The sequence below is a fragment of the Leuciscus leuciscus genome, assembly GCF_965113295.1.
Source record: "Leuciscus leuciscus genome assembly, chromosome: 11".
Classification (NCBI taxonomy): Eukaryota; Metazoa; Chordata; class Actinopteri; order Cypriniformes; family Leuciscidae; genus Leuciscus; species Leuciscus leuciscus.
In genome coordinates this window covers 8556880-8579767 of record NC_138735.1, presented here as the reverse complement: position 1 = coordinate 8579767, position 22888 = coordinate 8556880, and the positions used below count along the sequence as shown (strand labels likewise).

Genomic DNA, 22888 nt, shown 5'->3' with positions numbered 1-22888 from the left:
TCACACTGGGTGTGTGACAGGCTGTGGAATGGGGTTTGGCAGAGGAACATTTTTAAAAAAATCCCTGACCAATACTTACTGTATAGGCTTTTTAAAAGTCACAGGTACTGTACATATCTGTGCATTTATACAGTTTATTTTATTTTTAATTTTTTTCAAAAGTGCAGATTTTTTTTGTTTGGGCTTACATGTTTCATGGCAAGTAAAGCTAAAACTATTGCAATTTTTTTGTTTAAAATTCTGGGAAATATACTCGTTCCATTTAGTTACAGGGTAATTTAGTTACAGGGTAAGTACAATAGAAATACATACAATCTAACATCACTGACTCGGAAACCTTTATTTGAAAAACAACTTATTACAGCTGGTCTGAAGTGATAGTCTACAGTTTAAAATTAGGGTCTTGGTTATTGCAGTATGTGCTGTTTGATGCTCCAACTTTTAGGAACACATGAGCTTGTACATACGTTGTGAATATGTAATCAGTTTACTAATCATACGTTACGGATTATATGTATTCCCAGAGATGTATTTTTAATTTTTTTAAAAACCTTCATTTGTGTTAATCTGAAGAAGGAAAGTCGTATACATCTTGGATGGCATGAGGGTTAAAGATGAGTAAATGGTGAGGACGTATTTCTGTGTGTACTGCATTTTCTTTTAATACATAATACAGAATAGCAAGAGACATGATTTCTTCTTCAGATTCATCAGTGGAAAGAAAAGAAGAAAAAGAAGAAGAGGAACAAAAGGAAGAAGTGAAGAAAGAGAAAAAAATAGGGGACAAAATGTGCTATTTTCTGTTAAGACTGAAGCATTCGCAATGATTTGTTGATAAAAAAAGCAGTTTTAAATGAAGAAGAAGTGTTGCAAATCTGTTTAGAATTAAGTTTTTCAAATAAAGGTTTCCGAGTCAGTGATATAAGATTGTGTATGTATTTTTATTGTACTTACCCTGTAACTACATGAAACAAGAGGGTAACAAGCACCACTTTAATTTACAGCCCACAATGTCACGCTTACCCTGTAACTGTACCTGTTTACTGTACTGTACCCTGTAACTATTAAGCAAAAGTTGCAATAGTTTTAATTTTCAGTCCACTTTTGTTCAAAAGATAACTGTATAAATGCATAGTTATGTACCCTGTAATACATTTGAAAAAGCCTATACAGTATGTATTGGTACACCATTATTTCAGAAAGGTGCATGTGTATGTTCCTGCTAAATTGCTCACAAATGTAAGATTGTTGTATCTTAATAGTATAATAAGAACCCATTAGTACTAAAATACTTACAGTATAAATAATTAGTTAATTCTCCTGGTTGTTACCCCCTTTATTCCCAAAACGTTACATATTGTTCCCTTATACATGCAAGTACTTTATAGGTACACTATAATTGCGCAGAACTTTCTGGGCTGTAATCTAAAGTGTTACCCTTTTTGTGTGTGTGTGTGACGGGCTGTTAAAACAAGGCCAGAGGTGGACAAAGTACAAAACTTCCTTACTTGAGTGAAAGTACAAATACTACTGGTCAAATTTTACTCCGTTACAAGTAAAAGTTGTAAAGACTGATTTTTACTTAAGTAAAGAAGTACTTGTTTTTAAAAGTGCTTAAGTATCAAAAGTAAATGTCAATGCATTGTTTTATTATTGTTGCATTGTTGTGTGTAATACTTACAGTGCCTTATGCCTCTGAATATATGCCTGCCTACCCTCATATCAATATCAAATTTATTTCTAGAACACAGTTCCAGTAGTGGGATTGAATAGGTGCACTCAATAACGTCCACAATGGTTTCGGACACCCAAATAGCTGTTCCCTCAAATAGTGCCCTATTTAAAGTTTTTTGGCTTTTAGTATGAATATATTAGCCTTACTGTTATCTATAAGCTAGTGTGCACCAAAACAATGACAAAATTCACATTTAGAAGACCAAACCCAACGTTGAAAATGAAAATCAGGTTAATGTCAGAATCCAACACCAGGTTTACATTAATCTCCAACATTGGACAGACGTTGTATTGGTTGAATCCGAAAATTGGATTGACGTCAGAAACCAACTTTCATTTCCAACCAAAATGCAACCCCTGCAACCAAAATCATCCCCTGACTGACATTACTACTTTCTACTCAAGGACCTTGACAGAACTGTAGTGGAGTAAAAAAGTACGATATTTGTCTTTCAAATGTAGTGAAGTTAAAGTAAAAAGTTTTCAGAAAAACGAATACTCAAGTATAGTACAGATACTCAAAAAGTGTACTTAAGTACAGTACTCAAGTAAATGTACTTTGTTACTGTCCACCTCTGAACAGGGCCCTGTTTACACCTGGTATTAAGATGCGTTTTGGTTGATCGGATCACAAGTACTCGAGGGAGACACATTCCCCTTTACACACCTGGGGCCCTATCTTGCACCCAGCGCAAGTGACTTTGAACACCGACGCATGTATCATTCCTATTTTGCACCCGCGCAAACCGGACTTTTCCCTCCACAGAAGCACGTCGGTAAGTTAGGAAATACACTTGCGCTCCCGGGGGCGGTTCAGCGCAAAGAGGAGGCGTGTTCCGGCGCAAACGTTCCTTCATGCTATTTTGCAGGTTTAGAAAACAATTGCGCCACTAACCAGGAAAAAATTGTTTAAAGTCAGTGGCGCGTTGCGCATGTTATTCATATGCTATTTTAAGGGCGCATGCTTGGCCATAATCAATGTAGCGTGTGCACAACGTGCATACACTTTGATTCTCTCATCTACACAGAAGCAGCAGTTTTCATTTTTGCAAATCATACATTATTACGATAGATAGATATATAGATATATAGATAGATAGATAGATAGATAGATAGACAATTTATTATAAAAGCATACATCTAGCTTACACATTTACCCAAATTATCATACGCCTGTTTAACCGAAGTTAATTTGGGTGGGTTTCTCCATTTCAATGTAACTTCTCTCTTTTACTGCCGTGACGAGAGCGTTGCTCTCCTCGGCTGTGAACCGCTCCTGGCGCGCGCCTGGCAAATCCGCCGTTACAATAGCAATCCGCTATGGAAAAAGCGCCTCTGCTCTTAAAGACAATGTGAGATGACGCTCTGATTGGTTTATTTCACGTTACGCCCAAACCACACCTATGAATAATGAAGCTACTTAAGACCAACCCATTTTAGATTTGCGCCTGGCGTAAGAGTCATTTATCCCGCCGGGAAAATAGCAACAGCGTCGAGACCCGCCCACAAAGTTACTTGCGCTTTGCGCTTGACACTTGCGTTTCAGATCGTTAAAATAGGGCCCCTGGTGTTTTAATTACTCTTTTGTCCATTTTCAATCACTTCTGTCCTGATTTCTTTGAGATGAAGTTCTATGGGCGGGTAAATGTATGGACTTTTTCAGATCTTTCGATCTAATGGATGAAATAAGCTCATGTAATTTACATTGAATGCGCCCGTAGACAGAAGAACATCCGGAGAGCATCAGCTTTAGTTTCTGCTCTGACAGCCGTAATGATCAGCCGAACACTGTTAGAAATCAGGAATGGAGAGAGAACATTGTGCTTGGTACGTTTTTCGTCTTCAAACCAAACTTGGGTCTTCATCAGCCGACACAGTTTAAATCCCATCTGGCTCGAGCTCTTCCTATAATGTTTACACAGTAGACGTCTTTTGTGGCTGTTCGAACGCTTTCGACCACATGAGCTTCTACACTATGAGAGCAATCCGGTCGAATCCGTTTTCAACAACCTCTGGAAGTGGTCAAAAGTGGACAAGCTCAAAACGTTTTACACCCCGTTTACACCTGCATTTAGCGTCGTCAATTGTGATCCGATTGATGAAAATGTATCTTAATACCAGGTGTGAGAGATGGAGAACAAGCTCATCTGAAGTTAGACAACCTCACAAATATGCAAAGAAAAAGAGCTAAATAATTGCATATGTGTATACACACACACACACACACACACACACACACACACACACACACACACACACACACACACACACACACACACACATTTCAATTACTTAAAAATATACAGTATATTATTTTTCTTTAGATGGGTAGATAGAAAAATAATACATATGTAATATTTAAATTATTTTAAAAACTTTAGTCTCGAATAAAGAATGGACTTTTCCAAACATCTTCTGTCGTGTGTGAGATTGTCATCAGAGTTCGACCACGGCTCTCCCACACTCTTCATTTGAAATCACACACAGACACGCTCCCACCAGACACTCATCATCTTCTGATCCTCAAGGCTACTCACATTCTCACACTCACTTTCTCTCATGAGATGAAAGGCTGTACGATTCATAGACCATTTGACGTTTAAAAACAAAAATATTATTGTAGTGATTTTGTGTCTTTCACGCTTCCTCAATACTGTTTTAATATTGTTGCTAGTCTACTGAGTCTAAGAAAAACATCAATTCTGCCTTGGACCAAGGAGCGTATCAGTGGTATGTATCAACGTCAGGGGAGGGGATTGGAGGTAAGAGCTTTCTGAAGTTGTGCAAATGAGAGGTGAAGGCTTTCATGAGGACAATCTTGATCTAGGGTAATTGCAGCTAGGTGAGATTAACAAGGGTTTGAGCTAAACTCTGCAGGCCAGATTTTGAGAAACCCAAAAGTGATCAGTTGAGTTAACTTAAAAAAATTGAGGAAACCCGTTGCCTTACAATTATTAAGTAAATAAACTGCATGCTTAATCGAAAAAATTAAGTTATGTGGAATTGTCAAGTTCACATAACTTTTTTTTTTTCAATTAAGCATTAAGTTTGTGTTTTGTGTAAGTGAACTGAACACTTTTTACAGTGTGACTACTGGAATAACATTTTCTGACTCTGAATCCAGCCATATCTGCGCATTACAAATTCATGCCAACTCCAAAATCATGGCAGCAAGTTTCACCAAGGCACAATGTCAACTTCATACTGAGACTTCCAACCTGGTACCTCTGAACTCAAGTGCGCAAGGAATCTCAGCGCTCCGAGGAACAAGTTCACGCCTGCTCCAGGCTGCCGTGCAGATGGTTTTCCAATCCCTCTCTTCAATTTCTTTGTCCTCCTTTACTTTTTCCCATCTTTAAAACCACAGGTTCACTTCAGGTCTGCTTAGTTCATTTCATTGCTCGCCGGTTGCTCCGGAAACCATCCGTCGGCATGGCAACGGCCTACACACGCAAAACTGGAAGTGACGGCGGCATGGGTTCCTCCCATTGGCTGAGGACAGAGAGGTGCAGCGTGGGATGCAGGAGGAGGCTAATGTCATGTGCAGCTGGCCGGGCTGGATAACCCGTTTCCTTCTCCGAACGTGTCAGCGGAACACAAACTGAAAACAGGAAAGCACTTCCCAGAGCTCTCCCTGGACTTCATATCCGGGCATCCTGAGATTCGCCCTGCAGAGCGACGTCAAACATAAACAAACAACGGTTTCGTGGCGATAGCAGAAGAGATTGAGTACGGTTATCGTAACCTTCACACCTCCACCCGCTTTCATGGGGAGTAATTGGCCTCTTCGTGATGCTACACTTCTAAAAGACAAACTCATTCGAGTTTTTCCAGGGCTCTCCCGGGACGCCGTTGGAAGATGGCTGACCTTTGCCAAGTTCTGACCTTTACCATTACCGACACTCTCCGTGGCTGTCATTAAGACTGCCAACTTAAGCTGGAAAGTCTTCCCCAGCGAAGCCTTGGAGAGCTGACATCTGTTTCTTCATAGACACTCTGGGATTTGATCACACCATTATTATGTCAGCAAAAGGTTATTGGTTTGAGTCTTAATTGTCCGTTCTAACTAAATGGAAGGACCTTAGGGCTGAGTACACGACCTTGTGCAGATTATGATTTGAGAGTTATATCATCCAAGGGACTTATTTAAAAAATTCTCGGGTGAAATGAACTGGAACAGTATAAACAGATGACTCATTCAGGAAAACTCTCTTTAACTCTGGACTGAGCCGGGCAGCTTTCTCAACATGCCGTCAGAACGAGGCTCAGGACCTCAATGCTTTCCAACCTGAGCAAAACATCGCCATCAAAAACACATTTGCACACCCTGCACCTGATAACGCGTACCTGCCCGAGTAGGATTTATGAAACAGGAGACAGAAAGTATTAGGTGACGTTACGTACTGCATCTGTTGAGATTCTTTGTGCGCAACCAGCTGACAGATTTTGGTATCCCACAATCTTGTGGGATCCATCAGACTCTAAAAGCTTGAAAAATAATCATTTAATGTGTAATATATTTTTTCTGTTTAAAAAAAAACTTTTTGTTTTGTTTTGTTTTTTGTTGAATGCATCTTAAATAGGGTGACCATTTTGAACTTGAATACACCAGATAAACTACAAGACACTAGTCCTGTTTAAAAACAGTTGAACACAACTGTCATGCTACTGAATGTGGTTAAGTTAGTAGCATTGACTGTTATAGTTTGTTACAGTCTAAGGGCCAGATTTACTAAACAGGGCAGATTAGCATGAGAACGCAATTCCAAAACAGCACCGACGGGAGTGGAAAGTTTTGCACATGATCTACTGACGATGCGCAAATTAAAGAACACAAACACAGCCGGATCATTTCCATAATGAACTACACAATCTTAACAAGAGCAGTGCAGATTAGCGTCTGGTTTAAGACATGCTTTTTTGAGTGTTAAATAATGGTGCAAACACCAGTACACTGACCAGAGCAAACCTTTGTAAATCACCTTGCCTGATTCATTTAAATACTACTCTTAATTTTGCATCTGAAAGGGAAACTCCTACAAATGCATATGCAATAAGGTCAGCCGCAAAAATAACCCTGTCCTTGCCTTTTCAGCGCTAATTGTGTCTTTAGTAAATCCTGACAGTCGTTTTTTTTAACGCCAAAAGTGTGTTTACACTGATGCACGCTGTAAGTAAATCTGGCCCTAAGACTGCTAAATACTCAAAAGGCTCAGAATTACGGCTGAACGATTAATCGCACTTTACATGTAATCGCACTTAAATCGAGATGGCTTATCGCGATTTTAAAATCGCAAAGGCTGCGATTATTTGTTAAGCGCAGCTTGTCATAGATGTACGGCTCTGTAAACGCTGCTCACTCTGAAAGCACTGTGAGTTTGAGTCATTTATAACATGCATTTGAAAAAACAACACGCGTCAAACATCTTTCCAAAACATGAGAAGCATTTATGAACCTCTTGTCCAACAACAGACAACATTTAATAACATGCATTTACTCCAAACTCACTTCATAAAGACAGTTGAGCTCCTCCTTCTGTAAGATGATGAGCCTTCTTACACAGAATAAGGCGGTCGTGTATTTAGAAGTCATGTTTAATCAAAGCGTTTCAATCTTCTGTTTATTAAGCTACAGCGATAGGGATTTCCTGAAATGATGCGCATTATTGTACTTCTGCGGCGGGGCATATTTAGCGTGTTTGCGTGAGAGCGCCCTCTGGCGTTCAGATGGAGCAGTATTTACTACCAATCAGCCGCACTCCACTGACAAACTGCACATAAATAATCGCAGCCTTTGCCAAATCGCGTGCGGTTTTATTGCGATTAATCGTTCAGCCTTACTCAGAATGCAGATATATACATTAAAGTTGCGATGAAACTCAAGTAGCGACAGATCTTTTTCTTCAATATTGAGACAACAGATCATCAAAAAAGATGTATCGGTTTCATGCATCGGTTGTTGATTAGATGGAAGTAGATCTGAATGTGAGCTTGCAGTCAGTTGTAATAAAGAGGTGGGGTTAAGGTGGACTAAATGATTGGGGAAATCAAGGTTAAAAAATGTAACTTGCACGGATTAATCGTTCACTGTAAAATGCATTTTGAAAATACACTGGGTGAATTTTCATTTCATGCCGACTAAGTTGAACCTTCTCCTCTGCGTTCACTCTCATTGCGTTGTTCTGCTATGAGTCAGTGTCCCAAGTCGCAGGAAATCGGACATGAAAGATTTGGCAGTTAGACATCAGAAATGGTGCTCAACTAAACAACTCCACCACACATTAGTCCAGAGCTAAGAGCCTTGATAGGACTGTGAAGTGAACTCGTGCCTTGAACTCACACCTGCGACGGCTCACTACGGCCAATAAACGGGAATAACATCCTTGATGGAAGATAATGGCGCTTCTGGATCATTTCAGATTCAATGAGCCACAGATAAGACACATTGTGATTTTATTGAACATGCAAAATTTACTTTGTTAAATGTTGCATTATTTAAAAGACAAACCTTTCCAGAAGGCCCAAGATTTAAGATGCTGCAAAGCAATGAGAATTAGTTTGCTTGCCGTCTTCTTTGTCTCTTATGTAAAAAAAAAAAAAAAAAACACCTTATCAAATTGGAAAAAGTGCCGTTTAATTAAATGATCTCAAATGTTTTATTCCAGCATATTTTTTACATTGCAAGTTGTTGAGCGTATGAAAAGATTGCTGAATAATTATTACAGTAACGGTATGGGTGAATCTCACAAATAAATGTCTCGGCCTTATTTCACTTCATAATGAAGACAAATGTATTTTTCATGGGAGTGTACCACATTTTCACAAATTCTGTGCTGTACTGTACAAATTTTATTTAGTTTTTTTTTCTTGCTACTGCTGAGAATCGTATGGTGCTGATGACATCAGAATGATGTCACAATGAAGAAAAAAAGCAAATCATAATGGTCTTTAATTTTAAAAACAAATGCATTTATGCAATAATTTTACACAATATGTATTCCTTTTGATTTCTGGGTTAAATCTGGCAGTTTTCGAGAGTAGTTGGTACCATTATCCTGAACACGCAGTGCGGATATCTGCACGTTATTGATCATTTAAAGAAGCACATCATTTGGCAGCGCACAATCTTACGTGTGAACTGAATGCGTCGTTATGTCATTAGTTTTACTTTTGCAGTTTCCTCTCTGATGGACATTCATCAGTTTAATCACAACCATTATTTCCACTGAGCCGAGAAGGAAGGCAGTATTTTTCTTTTCCCGCCTGGCCGATCCTGGCAGGATTGTTCAGAAATGTTTATCCCAGCCTGAGGAGTTCTCCCGTTTGACGTCTCTCACCGCACCTTGTTCTGAGTGACGGCCCGTGAGGCTAGCAGTCGGTCGATGACATCATCGCTGTACCCCAGGGTGTCTCGGAGAACCTGGACCGTGTGCTGGCCGATCACAGGGGGAGGGACCGGGCTGCGGGACTCAAAACTACTGAAGCGCACAGCAGGGCCTGTGTGGGAACAATAAATCAAGTAAAAAATAAATAAAAAAATTACTTTTGATACCAAAAACCTCCAAAATTCCAAGATCATTCAATAGACTGTTCAAAAGTTCAGGAGTTTGAAGATTGTGTAACATTTGTGAAAGAAGTCTCTTCTGCTCAACAAAGGCTGCATTTATTTGAGTACAGTAAAAACAGTAATATTGTGAAATATTATTACAATTTAAAAATGTTCCATGTGAATATATTTTAAACTGTAATTTATTCCTGTGATCAAAGCTGAATTTTCAGCATCATTACTCCAGTCTTCAGTGTCACATGATCCTTCAGAAATCATTCTAATATGATTTGCTGCTCCCCCCAAAAAACATCAGTATTGAAAGTGTATATGTAGTCCATATGATTATTATTATTTGATACAAGACTATACGAAGATTCGATTTTTATTTCTTTAAACTCTTTAAACTAGGCATACCAATAAACATGGGGATGACAGCCCTAAAAATACATTTTCATATTTTCTTTCTCTTTTTTTTTTTTCTCAATTTTAAGTTTGAAAACTCCTGGCCAATGCGACGATCTGGCACAAAATAAGTGAAATTCGTTGTGGATTGTTCTAGCCCAATTTACCTCCAGTTAAACAGCATGACAGTCAGAATGCAAAACATTTACAATGAATTTTAAACAAAGGCAACTAAGAGAAGTGTAGGAGGGGCCTTTGAGGAAATGGCTAAAAGCTTTTACTCACATACGTCAAACCTGCAGGAAAGTCCATAAGGCTACTGACTTACAATCATTGTGGAATATAAACACAGCCTACATATCCAAATGTGGCATTTACAGAAAGATGATGTCAAAATGGATGAGTAGGTCATCTGGGTGAGTCACTTCCTCAAAAACTTCAGATATTGCTATCATTAGGCAGTATTAGCATTTCCTTCCCTTTTCTGGCTTCTCTTTTCTTCTTGCAACTACAGTTAATTTCACTAAAACTAATTTTTTTTCCTCCCCCATGATTCAACGACAATTTAACCGATGCTCGTTCCAAGAAAAATACACTGTTTTATGCAATAAGGGACATATACACCTACACACTTCACACGTTTGTTCCTCGTAGCGTTCTCCTACGCAGCTACAGGTCACATTCCCCACGAGTGCCGAAGCCAAACGCATCCCATAAATGTGTCTTGATTGCTTAACCTCCAACATCCAGAGCTTTTTCACATGTTTTCAAGGGCCTCACACAAAAGACATGCGGTTTTCCAAACAGAGACGGTGCGTGTCGACCAGAGGCGAGGCCTGACGCTCGTTATTAATGGCATTTTGGAAAGTCTCGTTCTTCAAACGCACTGGAGAAAGACATGCAACAGATGACAGACGGCACGGATAACTTGGGCAACAGAAGCCCGACTTCTAGTACGATTCTGTCTCTAGTCAGGCTATACAGTACACAACCATTTCCACATGTTCTCTTTGATTTCAGTGTGCTTCTGATGAGACAAAGATGAGCATGAGACAGCCTGACGTTTAAAAGTGTAATTTCTGGAGTGTCAGCCATAAATTTAGTGAGCCTAATAAATATTTGAATGCTGAAGATGCACTTAAAACTTTATTAATGGATAACAAGATATAAAAGTGGCATCTGCAAACAAATGCTTTTCTGAGTCAGTTTTGCAATGATCAACTAGTGTTTTAGTGGATGTACTGTATGAAGTCAGATCTCAAGCTCACACAGGAACTACCAAATGTCCAAATATTTCTTTCTTCATTTTCAACAATATATCTATTGCTCTACAATTTAAAAGTCAATTAACGTCTTTCTGTTTAGCCTTTGCTTGAAAAGTGTGCTTGTGCTTTTTTGGGAACTTGTTTTGTTTTTTTTATTCCAAAATGTATTATTTTAATACTCCAAATATTTTTTGGGGTCGCCATTTATTGTTTTAAAAAGACTTGGTTATCAAATGCCACTGTATTTTTCTGTATTCCACAGTCTCAAAAAAATATTAATATTATAATTAATAAACAAGTTCTTTTGGAAAAATAATAATAGGCCAAGACCAATGAAAGTTATAAAATTAATGTGGATGACTGGTTAAGAATGGTTGAAATTAAATAAGATTATTTAATTTAATTTGATCATTGTTATTAAATAATTGAACTAATTCCATGTAGAACTGGGCTTGAACAGTCAATTACACACACTTAGGGGTGAATTGCCCTAATGTGGAAAATTTTTTGCACTTCAGACTTCTGTGACATATTGCGATGTGTAACCAAAACATTAAATCCACACCCAATACCATTTAAAAAAAACAAAAAAAACAGGATGTATCCTAATCAAGTCAAAAGATAAAATTCAGATAACCCATTTATAAGATAAATTATAGACATATTAGTGCTCTTATTGCAAATCGTCTGAGAAAATCTGCAACTTCCTAATGTGGGACAGAACATGTCCCCAATGTGGGACACTGAAAAATCTATGATAAAAGACCAAAAATCACATTGATACATGTAGAATAGTAACATCTTTTATTTTAGATTCACTGGAGAGTAGATTTAGGGACATTCCATGCCCTGGCCAACAGTCTCAGCTGAGGGACCCCACCATCCTCAACAATCTGCCTATACTCCTCTATGGCTCTTTTCATCCTGTCCTGCCTCCACTGATTAAGTTTCTTTCTCTTATTCTTTCCCTGTTTCTGCCTCTCTTTCTGCATCTGACAATCTGTCCCCGTCTTTCTCACCTTTGCCATTGTGATATAAAACACATTTCATTTAATTAATCAGATGCATCAAATAAAGTGGAATGGCTTTATTGGTTTTCTACTGCATTTTTAAATTTAGAGCTATTTTTCATTTTAAGTCAACTATACTTTTTACACATACATGACACATACATGACACATGCACACGCACACATACACACACACACACACAAAAAAAGAGCCTTCAAACTGCCCTCCAAGAATAAAAAATTCACATGACTGTAAAAATCTGCATTAACAGTATCGTAATATTGCATTACAAGACTAAAACCATGTAAATAACCATGTTTGTCCCACAAACCATGCCCCACCACACATTTTTGACTCATTGAAGTACTGTCCCACATTAGGCTGATCATGGTGTCCCGGATTTGGAAACCACATTTCCTAATGTGGGACACTAATAAATTTGATAAAAATATAAAATATATAGTTTATACACACAAAGTTAGACTATTTTTTGATGGACAAACATTTCATAAGCATATTAGGCTAAAAAGTAGCAGGATTGCATTGTTTAAAATGTATTTAACTCCTTAATATCAAACTTGTTAAAACTCTATGTCAATGGCCTTCGGATGGTCTTCACACAAGGTGCCTCCTGTTTGATGATTGCATCACCCTCAAATATGATTGGACATTTGATAGGTCATGCGATTTTGATCACATGACACCACAGCTTTGTCTAATGGGGGACCTACAAACACTAGACCTTAGGTGTCCCAAATTAGGCAGTGTCCCACATTAGGGCAATTCACCCCAATGTCAAATTGCCCGTCTTTGTGAGTACCTCATAAACACAATCGTTTATAAGTGAACATAAATGGTTGAGAAAGAAAGTGCATGTGTATCAGTATATTAGATCAGTACATTCACTCTTAAAGGGACAGCAGCCTAATAAACCTGCTTTGCTCTATCATAGTTTTTTTTATTTCTAGTGCTTAAAGTTTTTATCTATTTATTTTGTGTCTTTGTTCTATTGTAATTTTTTTGTCCTATTGATTGTAATTATTTTCTTTGTTCCTATTTTATCACTGGCTGTTTACTTGTCTTCAGTGAGTTTTTTTTTATTTTTATTTTTTACTTATGTTAGGCTAGTGTTAGTTTTTTTATTTGATCTTAAAATTGGTAATGAGATTTATGAAATTTCAATTAAATGTTCTATATCATAAAAACGTTGTCTAAAGCAAAAATAACTATTGTGATATATATAGTTATCGTGAAATAAAATTATTCACATGATATAAGATTTTGGTCATATCACAAATGCAGACAGGTATTGGCGATAAGACATTTTACAGTAAGATAAGAAATTCCAGTCAGTCGTTGGGAAAACTCCACACAGGAAATGTGCCATCATGAAGATGAGAGTCAAACGGCCATTTACATAAAAGAAACATCCAAAAAAGGAGGGAACACCAGATCTCCAACACGATTGTGTGCGTGTGTGTGGTTTCGCAGCCTCAGCAGTTCGAAGCAATGCCTTCACCACATCCTCTTCCCCCCTCCCGCGCTTCTGATCCACTGGCCACAGGCTCCCACATCTGCTTCTCCTCAGCCGGTACCGAGGCGAACGAGGGAGCGGGACACTCTTCTCCTCCGCAGGCATGGTCCAAGGTTTTCCTCTCGCTCTACCGCAACAAAGCCCACTGTGTTCTTTCCTCCCATTCTGAACTTTATCCATTCACTACTCCTGCTCTGCACTGCACACTTCAGAGGGCCGGCTGGATAGACACGCTGCTCCTAACATACAAAAAACTTAGGGCCCAATTCAGTTCGGACTCTTTTGTGGATGGGATTTCAGGGCAAAACCCTGTCGCTAATCACCCACACGTCAATTCCAATGAAATCTGGGTTCTTTGGACAAATTTCTTTAATCTAATGATCAGTTCAGCATTAAATTAGATTAGATTAATAATGTAATAATGTTGTTTATTTAAATTGATTGTTATTATGAAGTGACACCTATGGATTGTTCCAGGGTTTCCTTTTAAATCATCAGTGTGAATTTTTAGTGAATTGGCCAGACCACGGTGGAAGTTAAATTGGAATTGGAAGAGAAAGGAATGCATTCTGGGAAATAATGTGTTTCATCCAAAACACTGTTAAAAAAAATTGCGGTCAGCAAGTACTGTAAAATGGAAATTTTTAATGGAATATTGCAGTATTTATTATAAATCGGTGCAGATATTTTCTTTTAAATGTGCCTCATAATCTTTCAGGAAAATAACTCTCTTCTCTGATGACGAGGGCGGGGCAACCTGTCACTCACATGAGATCAGCCAATAGCAAACCACAACCATTCAATCATCCAATGATTTCCACATGGACAAAATCAAGTCCCGCCCTACATTTTTTCTTGTTCCAGAAGACGTTTCACTCAGAAATACGTCACAATAGAGAAGAAAAGACTTGCGCAACTTCCGTTTCATGATGACTTTAATACTTTTAATTAAGCAAGGATGCATTTAATTAATCTGAAGCTGCACAACTGTTTTCAACAATGATAATAATCTGACACTAAAGACTGGACTATTGATGCTGAAAATTCAGCTTTGCATAAAATTCTATTTTAAATCGTAATATTTCTCAATGTTAAAGCTTTTACTGTATTTTTTATCATAAAGCCTTGGTGAGCAGAAGAGACTTCTTTCAAAACTATAATAAAATCTTACTGACCCCAAACCTTTGAATGGCATATATGACTTATAAACAGTAAAACAAGACTTTGTCAATCCAACATAGCCATTTCAATTCATTTTAAGTACACTTCTTCACATTCAAATTTGAATTGTAATTCTGCACCCTGTTTCAAAAGCAGAAGCTGAGCTGAAATGTAAAAGCTCTTCTCAGTTCAATTCTACTCAAATTGCATTCAGCATGTTTAGAGTATGTTTGGGAATAAACAATGAAAAGCAAATGTTCCAAAAGGGGGTTTTCACAGTGATGCCATAGAAGAACCATTTCTAGTTCCCCAAAGAACCTTTCAGTCAACAGTTCTTCACCATTTTTTTTCTAAGTGTGAATAAAATTTCTAAAAATCTAAAGAACCTTTTTCGACTATAAAGAACGTTTTGTGCAATGGAAAGATTTTATGAAGTGTAACCAATTACTATTAACTTTTTTTTTTTTTTTTTTTAAGGCCCTGCACCTAAACTTGTTTGGCTGGAACAGCTTAAAGTAAGATAGTTGTGAACATCAGTACACAGTTCAGAGAGATCTTAGACAGTTCAGATTCTCCGGGGGAGACAGGATTGAGAGATTACGGTAAACCACACTGACATGCTAAATATACAATTGTATCGCTGAGCTAAATTGCTTCTGACGTTTTCCGAGAGATATGATGCATGCATCCTGTGGGCCTCTGATTGCATGTAAATATCATCATCCAACCATAAAGCGCATTTTCCTTCCTGATTGAAAAAAAGATTGAACTTCGTTTTTTCCGGCATTTCCATGAAGATTCCCCTGAGCCGAACTTCATTTCATACAGCAAATATCAGTGACGATCGGACCTCATTTCCATTCCCTCAAAGATAACCGTTTCCTTGCTTCAGGAAAGACAAACCTGTTAAAACTAGATAGGTCTGTCCAGTTCAGATTAGTTACAGCAATCTATATTTAATCTACACCACTTTATCTGACAAATAAACGGAAATGTAGAACACAGATTGTTCCGGCTATAAGATCTGATGGGATGAGTCACATCTGAAGCCCGAGATTCACACACCTGTGACCTCACACATCAGATGAGAACTAAATTAATGCAGCAAGTTGCTTAGCAACTGTAAACGGTCGACAGGTAGGCTATGAACTTGGTGGGCAAACTGTTTATTAGTTTAGCTTACAAAACTTAGAGGAAAACTATCATCAGCTTCTTAAAAAATAAATAAAAACACTTATAAAAAAGTCAAATAAATATTCATGTTTTAAAAATTTATTAGTTGATGTGAAAGTTAAATATATACAGTATCTACGATATACAGAAATATATAATGTTACAAAAAATTTATCTTTCAAATAAATGTGATCATCTTTCTAAAAGAAAATATATTAAGCAGCGCAACTGTTTAACATTGATAATAAGAAATGCATATTGCAATATGCATATTTATATACTTGTGCTGTCAATCAATAAAATATAAAATAAACGAATTAAGCGCACATTTTCTGTAATTAACAGCGATTATTCGCACCTATATGAACTGTTTTTTTAATGCCATATTATATTTTTAATAATATCTCCAAATTAACAACATAAAGACGGTTTGTTTTAAATATGTTTAATGGCATCTTTCTAATAAGAACTATGAATGAAAGCCAGTATTACTAATACTTGATGTTTTTATTAAATACATATTTCAATTGAACCATTAATTATAGCAATTCAACATTACAGTATAATTGAAAGTCATAATTTTTAAACATCTAATAGGCTTTAAATAATATAACAACTTTTAATTTTAAGTGAACTTAATCCAAACTTCACATGAACCCATTATAATAGTGTGCAACCGGTTCTGGAAGTATTTTTTCTTATTATCTATAAGACAACCTTAGTTGTTGTTAATCGATGGTATTTGCTTCTGTTGAAGCTGCCAGCCTGCATTATTTCAGTTTAGATTAAAAATAATCATGTTTAACAGCTGAAATCCTGGTGAAAAACTACATTACCCATGATGCTGTACAAAAAAATCCACCAATCAGAGAGCTGAAAAAAGCTAAACTTGCCAAGAGCTCTTTAGCTCCGCCCACTCCTATGAAGCACCGCAAATAACGTAATTGAGCCTCTCAAAATACTTAACTATTTGAATAGATACGCATATTTTGCAATAAACCTGAAATATATTGTTTTATATATATACTTTTTTGCTTCAAATAAAAGTTTGTAATGTAATGATTCACCTTGAGCTGATTTGGTTTGGTTCATGGCTTAAAAAGCTTTAACAAAGACTTTTTTGAAATCCCTATGGGAGAAAAGAACGGAAAACATACTTCCGGAACCAGCGCGCTGCAAAAGTGGGCGAGCTCTAATGCACTGTATAAAGCAGGGCTCAAGACTTTTTTCTTTTACTGACCCTGTTGAGCCGGTTTTAGATTTTTCCTTACCCTACAAAAAATGTCATAAATAAATAAAAAAGCTATTGTTTTTACTGTTTTTGACCAATGTAACCTTGTAAACAGTAACATTCAGGAAGGAAATATAAAGTAAACCACTAAATCACAGTCACTAAAACCACCATAACAAGTGCGTAGCACTTATCAAAAAATATAAATAAATTGGAAATTGTTCCACTCTGTGTTGGAAACTCAGATTTACAACAGTCCAATTAATCGCAAATGTGTTCAGCATCTACGGGTTTGTGTTAACTTTCTGTATGTACTGTGTATGTGAAGAGCATCTCCAGTTCTGCATGGTTGACAAAGCAGAGGAAAAGAGGGGAAGAGAAGAAAGAGAATTTCCCAGTGGAGATCTACGGCACTGAGTGAAGTGAAGAGAAACAGGTCTCAAACGCAGTGGGGACTTGAGAAAGAGTACAGATCATTTATCCTGAGTATTGTAAAAAAGTGATGGGATTTCTACAGGCAAAGCTATTACACATAAACAGTTCTCGAAGTGTACATGCTTTAAGCATTTTAATTAATTTTTTTAAACTAAATTAATACGTTTCAATGTACAGTTGTAATCAAAATTATTAAACCCCCATAGCAAATCAGGCTTATTGGCTATTTTTTACAGACTTTCAGCTGTTTGCAATGAGCAAATCAAACAAAAGTAATTGGAATAGTTCAACACAACGAATGTTTCAAGTGGTTTTCCAAAATTCAACAGAAAATTTAACCCCTAATGAATCACAAACACACAAATCTGCAAAACAGGTGTTGTCTAAAGCACACGTGATGCAACTAATCAAGGGCTTCACTAGTGGCACCAGGTGTGCTTGAGCTAGAACACGTGAAATATCTGAACTGGCTAGGTCTGTTGAGTGTCACATTTGACTGCATGTTAGAAAAGTAAAAATAAATTGGCCAAAAAGTTAAGAGAAGATATCATCGCCCTTCACAAACAAGGAGCGGAATCCAAAAAGAAAGATAGCGAAGGGACTAAATGTTCCTAGAGATACCGTAAGAACCATAGTTTGCAAGTTCAAAGTTAAAGGAACGGTGGTTCCACTACCTGGACGGGGCAGAAAAGAAGAAGCTGTCAACGGCTGCAACCAGATCTCTGAGAAGGCAGGTTCAGAAAAGCCCTTGAGTGACAGCAAAAGACCTGCAGCAAGACTTGGTGGCGACCGGCTCTGAGGTTTCAGCTGCACAGTATGGTGTGTACTATACGCATGCGGTTTCCATGCCAGAACTCCAAGATGTACACCAATACTGACCCAAAAGCACAAGAAAAGTGCTCAAAATCTCATAAATAAGCCACAGAAATGTTAGGATTCTGTTCTGTGGAGCAATGAAACAAATCTAGAACTTTTTGGCCCTATGGATCAGCGGTCTGGAGGAAGAAGAATGAAGCATATGCTGAAAAGAACACTCTGCCTACAGTAAAGCATGATGGCGCTCGGTGACGCAGCCCCAGAGCATTAAAAGCTGGATCTTCAGTTGAATTTAGGGGAAACCACTTGAAACATTTGTTATGTTGAGCTATTTAAATTTCTTTTGTTTGATTTGTTTATTGCAAATAGCTGCAAGTCTGTACATTATGCCAATAGACCTGATTTGCAATGGGGGTTGAATACTTTCTATTACAACTATACATATAGGCTCATGGGAGTCGTTAGGTGTGCAGCACCTGCAACTATGTTGTGACATTCATGCTCATCTATCTATCTATCTATCTATCTATCTATCTATCTATCTATCTATCTATCTATCTATCTATCTATCTATCTATCTATCTATCTATCTATCTATCTATCTATCTATCTATCTATCTATCTGTGTACATGATGACCCTCCAAGTTTGATTACAGTTTTTCTCAGTCGCTTTGGTGCATTTCTCACATCACTATTTACAATTGCACAACAGTTAATGCAGTTCTCAAAACAATTAGTACAAACTGCAAAACCTACTTGATAACCTGCAAAAGCGTGTCACTTGCTCAAAATGGATAGCTCATTCAGTACAAGTATTCATGTCAATGAAAGTGTCAGTGTCATCAAGATGAAAAGTCCTGACACCATTGTTTATGAACAAGATAGTCAAATGGCTTTGTCATGTTTTCATTGTGACAGTTTACTCTGTAAATGTTTTCCAATGCAAAAAAAGTCAGATCTTGGTGACACTACCTGAAAATGCTCAAGGCAGCACTATATACTATTTGCAAAGCCATTTAAAAAATACAGTAAAGTTACACATTACTGTATTTAGTGAGGTAACTGAGTACAAGACACTGAATATGTTTCACATTTTTACTGCATATGCTCTTTGCAATTCTAATTTGTTCACAGCATTGTGCAAAAGAACAAATACACCCTTATTTACAACAAACATAAACTCCCTTTGGGTAGAGCTGTGCACAACTGGAAACAATATTGCAGTATTGGAACTGAACATACAACATACATAGTACTGTAATCATTCATGCACATCCAGACGTTCCTCGTCAGTGAAAGCTGAGATTCACCTGAGAGAAATTGTTCAATTTAGGAGACATTTTCAGATTTTTTTTTTTTTTTTTTTTTATGTGTAAAATTTGCTTGACAGATTTTGACAACTAGTTCAACATTTTTGTATGTAATGACTCAAGCAATGAAATGAGGACTATTAGTTTTATATGGAATGACTATTCAGCATTCACAAGTATAGTTAATTTTGACTGACATGACATAAGCAAATGATACTGTTATAAAACAGCAGAGAGTTGTATGAAAGCAATTGATGCATGTCCAAAAGCATTTGCAATTTGTTAGAAGGAATGAGAAACTGCTACTATGATGTGCACAAATGACTAAATGTTGTGGAGGTTGAACTAACTGTTGTGCAAATGTAAATAGTGATGTGAGAAATGCACTAAAGCGACTGAGAAAAACTGTAAACTATCAAAATATGAGGAAAATTATTTATATACTTTAAATATTTTAAATATGAGGGAAGAACAAAAAACTAAAATGTTCTAATCTGACAAAATTATTTGGCAACAGATTTGTTTTACTATGCAGATTTAGTTTTTGCATGTGTTCATAATTTCTTTGTATGACAGCCTGGCCAAAAATTATGTCTACACAATCTGGCATGTTTCATTGCATTATCTCAAATAAAACAATCGACTCCAATCACAGTTCAGGTCTATCCTGGGAGAAGGGTTTCATATCCAAAAGTAAGAAGCATTGTTAAACTCCTCTTAATTGTTTGAATCCGTATCCAATATCTAAACAATCAATTTTATAATTCACAATGCAAGCACGCACACTCTAAGTGACCTGTAAACAAGCAAATACATCCAAATATGTATTTATGAAAATCTGCTAAAACATCCACATTTATCTCTCTTCCCATGCTGTTTCTAGTTTGAAATGAAGAGAAGGAGGGGAAGACAGAAAAAGAGTGGGTGAGATTGAGAGTGAATTCTCCAGCGTCCCGGAACGGCAGGCTTGAGCTGTCAAGCGGAGATGAACATCTTCATCTCCAGTGCTTTGAGCCCACGCGACAAGCAGCACCTCTCAGTCCTTTTATTAAACCTTTCAGCTTCTTTTTAACTACTCGCTGCATCTTTAATGGGCGAGGGAGAGAGATGATGACTGAAGAAAAAAAAAAAAAAAACGAAGCGCTGTCGGATAAAAGAGCCGAATGTGAAACATACATAAGAGTGGGAAACCTCATTATATTATGGCATGCGGAAAAAGAGCAAGGAATTCAGACTAGCTGGCAAGTACTCCTACTTAAATATGAATAAAATAATGTACGAGAGGTGCTGCCTTTGTACACAGAGACGGCAAAGAGATGGTAAAGTTAGAAGCTGATCAATTCATTCAAAATCCCTGGAAACAGTGAGTCACAGTTGATTCTTCTTTAAAAAGGCAGAAATAAACTTCAACTCATTCTGGCTGGGTTTGTATGCAACGACCAAATAAGAGAATATGTTAAAAAAATCAGTGGTAAAATCATTCATAAAACATTATGAGCCCCATCACTGTCCAAGTCCACATCCAGAGAAACCTGATGAGCCAAAACACATTTCCGACATAAAACTACAAACTGGCACAAGACGACATAGTCTAAGTCCTGTTTCAGGTTCAATACAAGTTAAGCTCTATCTACAGCATTTGTGGCTTAATGTCCATAACATTTTGTACACAATTTATATATATATTTTTTAAATGTGGTTGCAACAGTGCACTTACAATGGGGAGTCTATGAGGCCAACAGAAATGTGAAGCTCGTTTTAAAACAGCAAAAAAAGTCATTCTCTGTGATGCTGCATTCAAGCCTAACTAAATGATGTCTGCTTTGACCATCAAAGAATATAATTGCTGTATAAATGCATTTATGCCACCTCTGAGCAGCATTAAACAGTCTGTGTAAAGTCAACTAAATGCCATTTCAGAGGCGGTTCTGTGCCATCTTTGCACTGTAAATCTGGCATATGTGAATGTCTTCTCTTAACCTGACCACAAATTCTCTTGAGTGAGCTTGATTGTGAACCTTGTGGAAAAGCCCAGAGAGATGCTAAACTGAATTCAAAAGTAAGATAATGTGTATCATCAGACCTGTGAGACCTTGCCACGCGACACACACACTCTCTATGAGAATTGGAAGGTGACCTGAATGCTCCTGAAATCAAAACAGCCTGAGGGAAAACTAAGCTTCTGAAAAAGAAATGCCAAGGCTTATGATTTGAGAGCAGTCCCTGCTGCATCATAGATGTTTATAGTGCATACTTCAGTAAGTCTACAGGGAGAATTACGGCAATATCAGCGCTAACAACCCAAGATAGCTGGCTCAGGGTGACGTCAAAGCAGCTCTGTGTTTCAAGGGGATCTGACAGACTGTGAACATAAACGCTCTCATTCACACAAACTCAGGCCCCAGAGACATCTGAAACTTATCTTTGATGTGAAAAGGATCATCTGCAGCTTTACTGATCTACCTGTCATCTTGTCAGGAAGCCTTTGTGTCCGAAACGACGTTTCCCTCTTGAATTCTTTCTGAAGAGTAAGTTTGTGTGTTCTAGCTGTGCGAATAGGCCATTAATGTACATAAAGCTACGCTAAATTGAAGAAACGATTGCTTTTATCTTCATAAAAATTAATTATGAATTATTTTATGGTCTCACACACACACACACACACACACACACACACACACACACACACACACACACACACACACACACACACACACACACACACACACACACACACACACACACACACACACACACACACACACACACACACACACACACACACACACACACACACACACACACACACACATTTAAGTATGGGTATATGGAAAGTTTAGAATATCAATTAGGGATGAGAATCACAGGGTTCCTCACGATACGATACATGACTCACGATACCGATAATATCACAATTCTGCAATTCTGCTATAATCGATATATTGCTAGACAATCTTATAATGATAAATCACCATATCTGTCTAACTATGAAAACAAAATGCCCGTGAAGTGCAGGTTCTCTCTCTTTATTCAAGCCCAAACTGTTAGAAAACAGCACAAAAAGTTTTAAGCTTATACTTTTTAAAAGCTTAAACTTTTCTTTGTGTGTAAACTGACACATTTAACTGCTTATCGACTTTTATCTCATCTCAGTGTTTACCAGCTTCCTTAAAGGTAGGGTAGGTAGGAATTTGATAAAAAACTTTTTTCCAAATTTGTTTAAACTTTCTATATATATCAATACATAATTAAAATGTAAGTACTCTG

General features: G+C 37.3%; 1 protein-coding gene and 1 long non-coding RNA gene across 2 annotated transcripts in view; one reads left to right on the top strand and one right to left on the bottom strand.

The window, feature by feature from the left end:
- The window catches only part of LOC309509619, a 404791-nt gene that overhangs the window by 101265 nt on the left and 280638 nt on the right, over positions 1 to 22888 (top strand). The gene's annotated exons all lie outside the window — the stretch shown is intronic.
- Positions 8344 to 22888, bottom strand: part of sugct (succinyl-CoA:glutarate-CoA transferase) — a 144519-nt gene continuing 129974 nt past the window's right edge. The window contains exon 14 of the mRNA XM_082184360.1: positions 8344 to 9231. Coding sequence (XP_082040486.1) covers positions 9068 to 9231 — 164 coding nt within the window. The 3' untranslated portion in view covers positions 8344 to 9067. The remainder of the gene's footprint in view (positions 9232 to 22888) is intronic.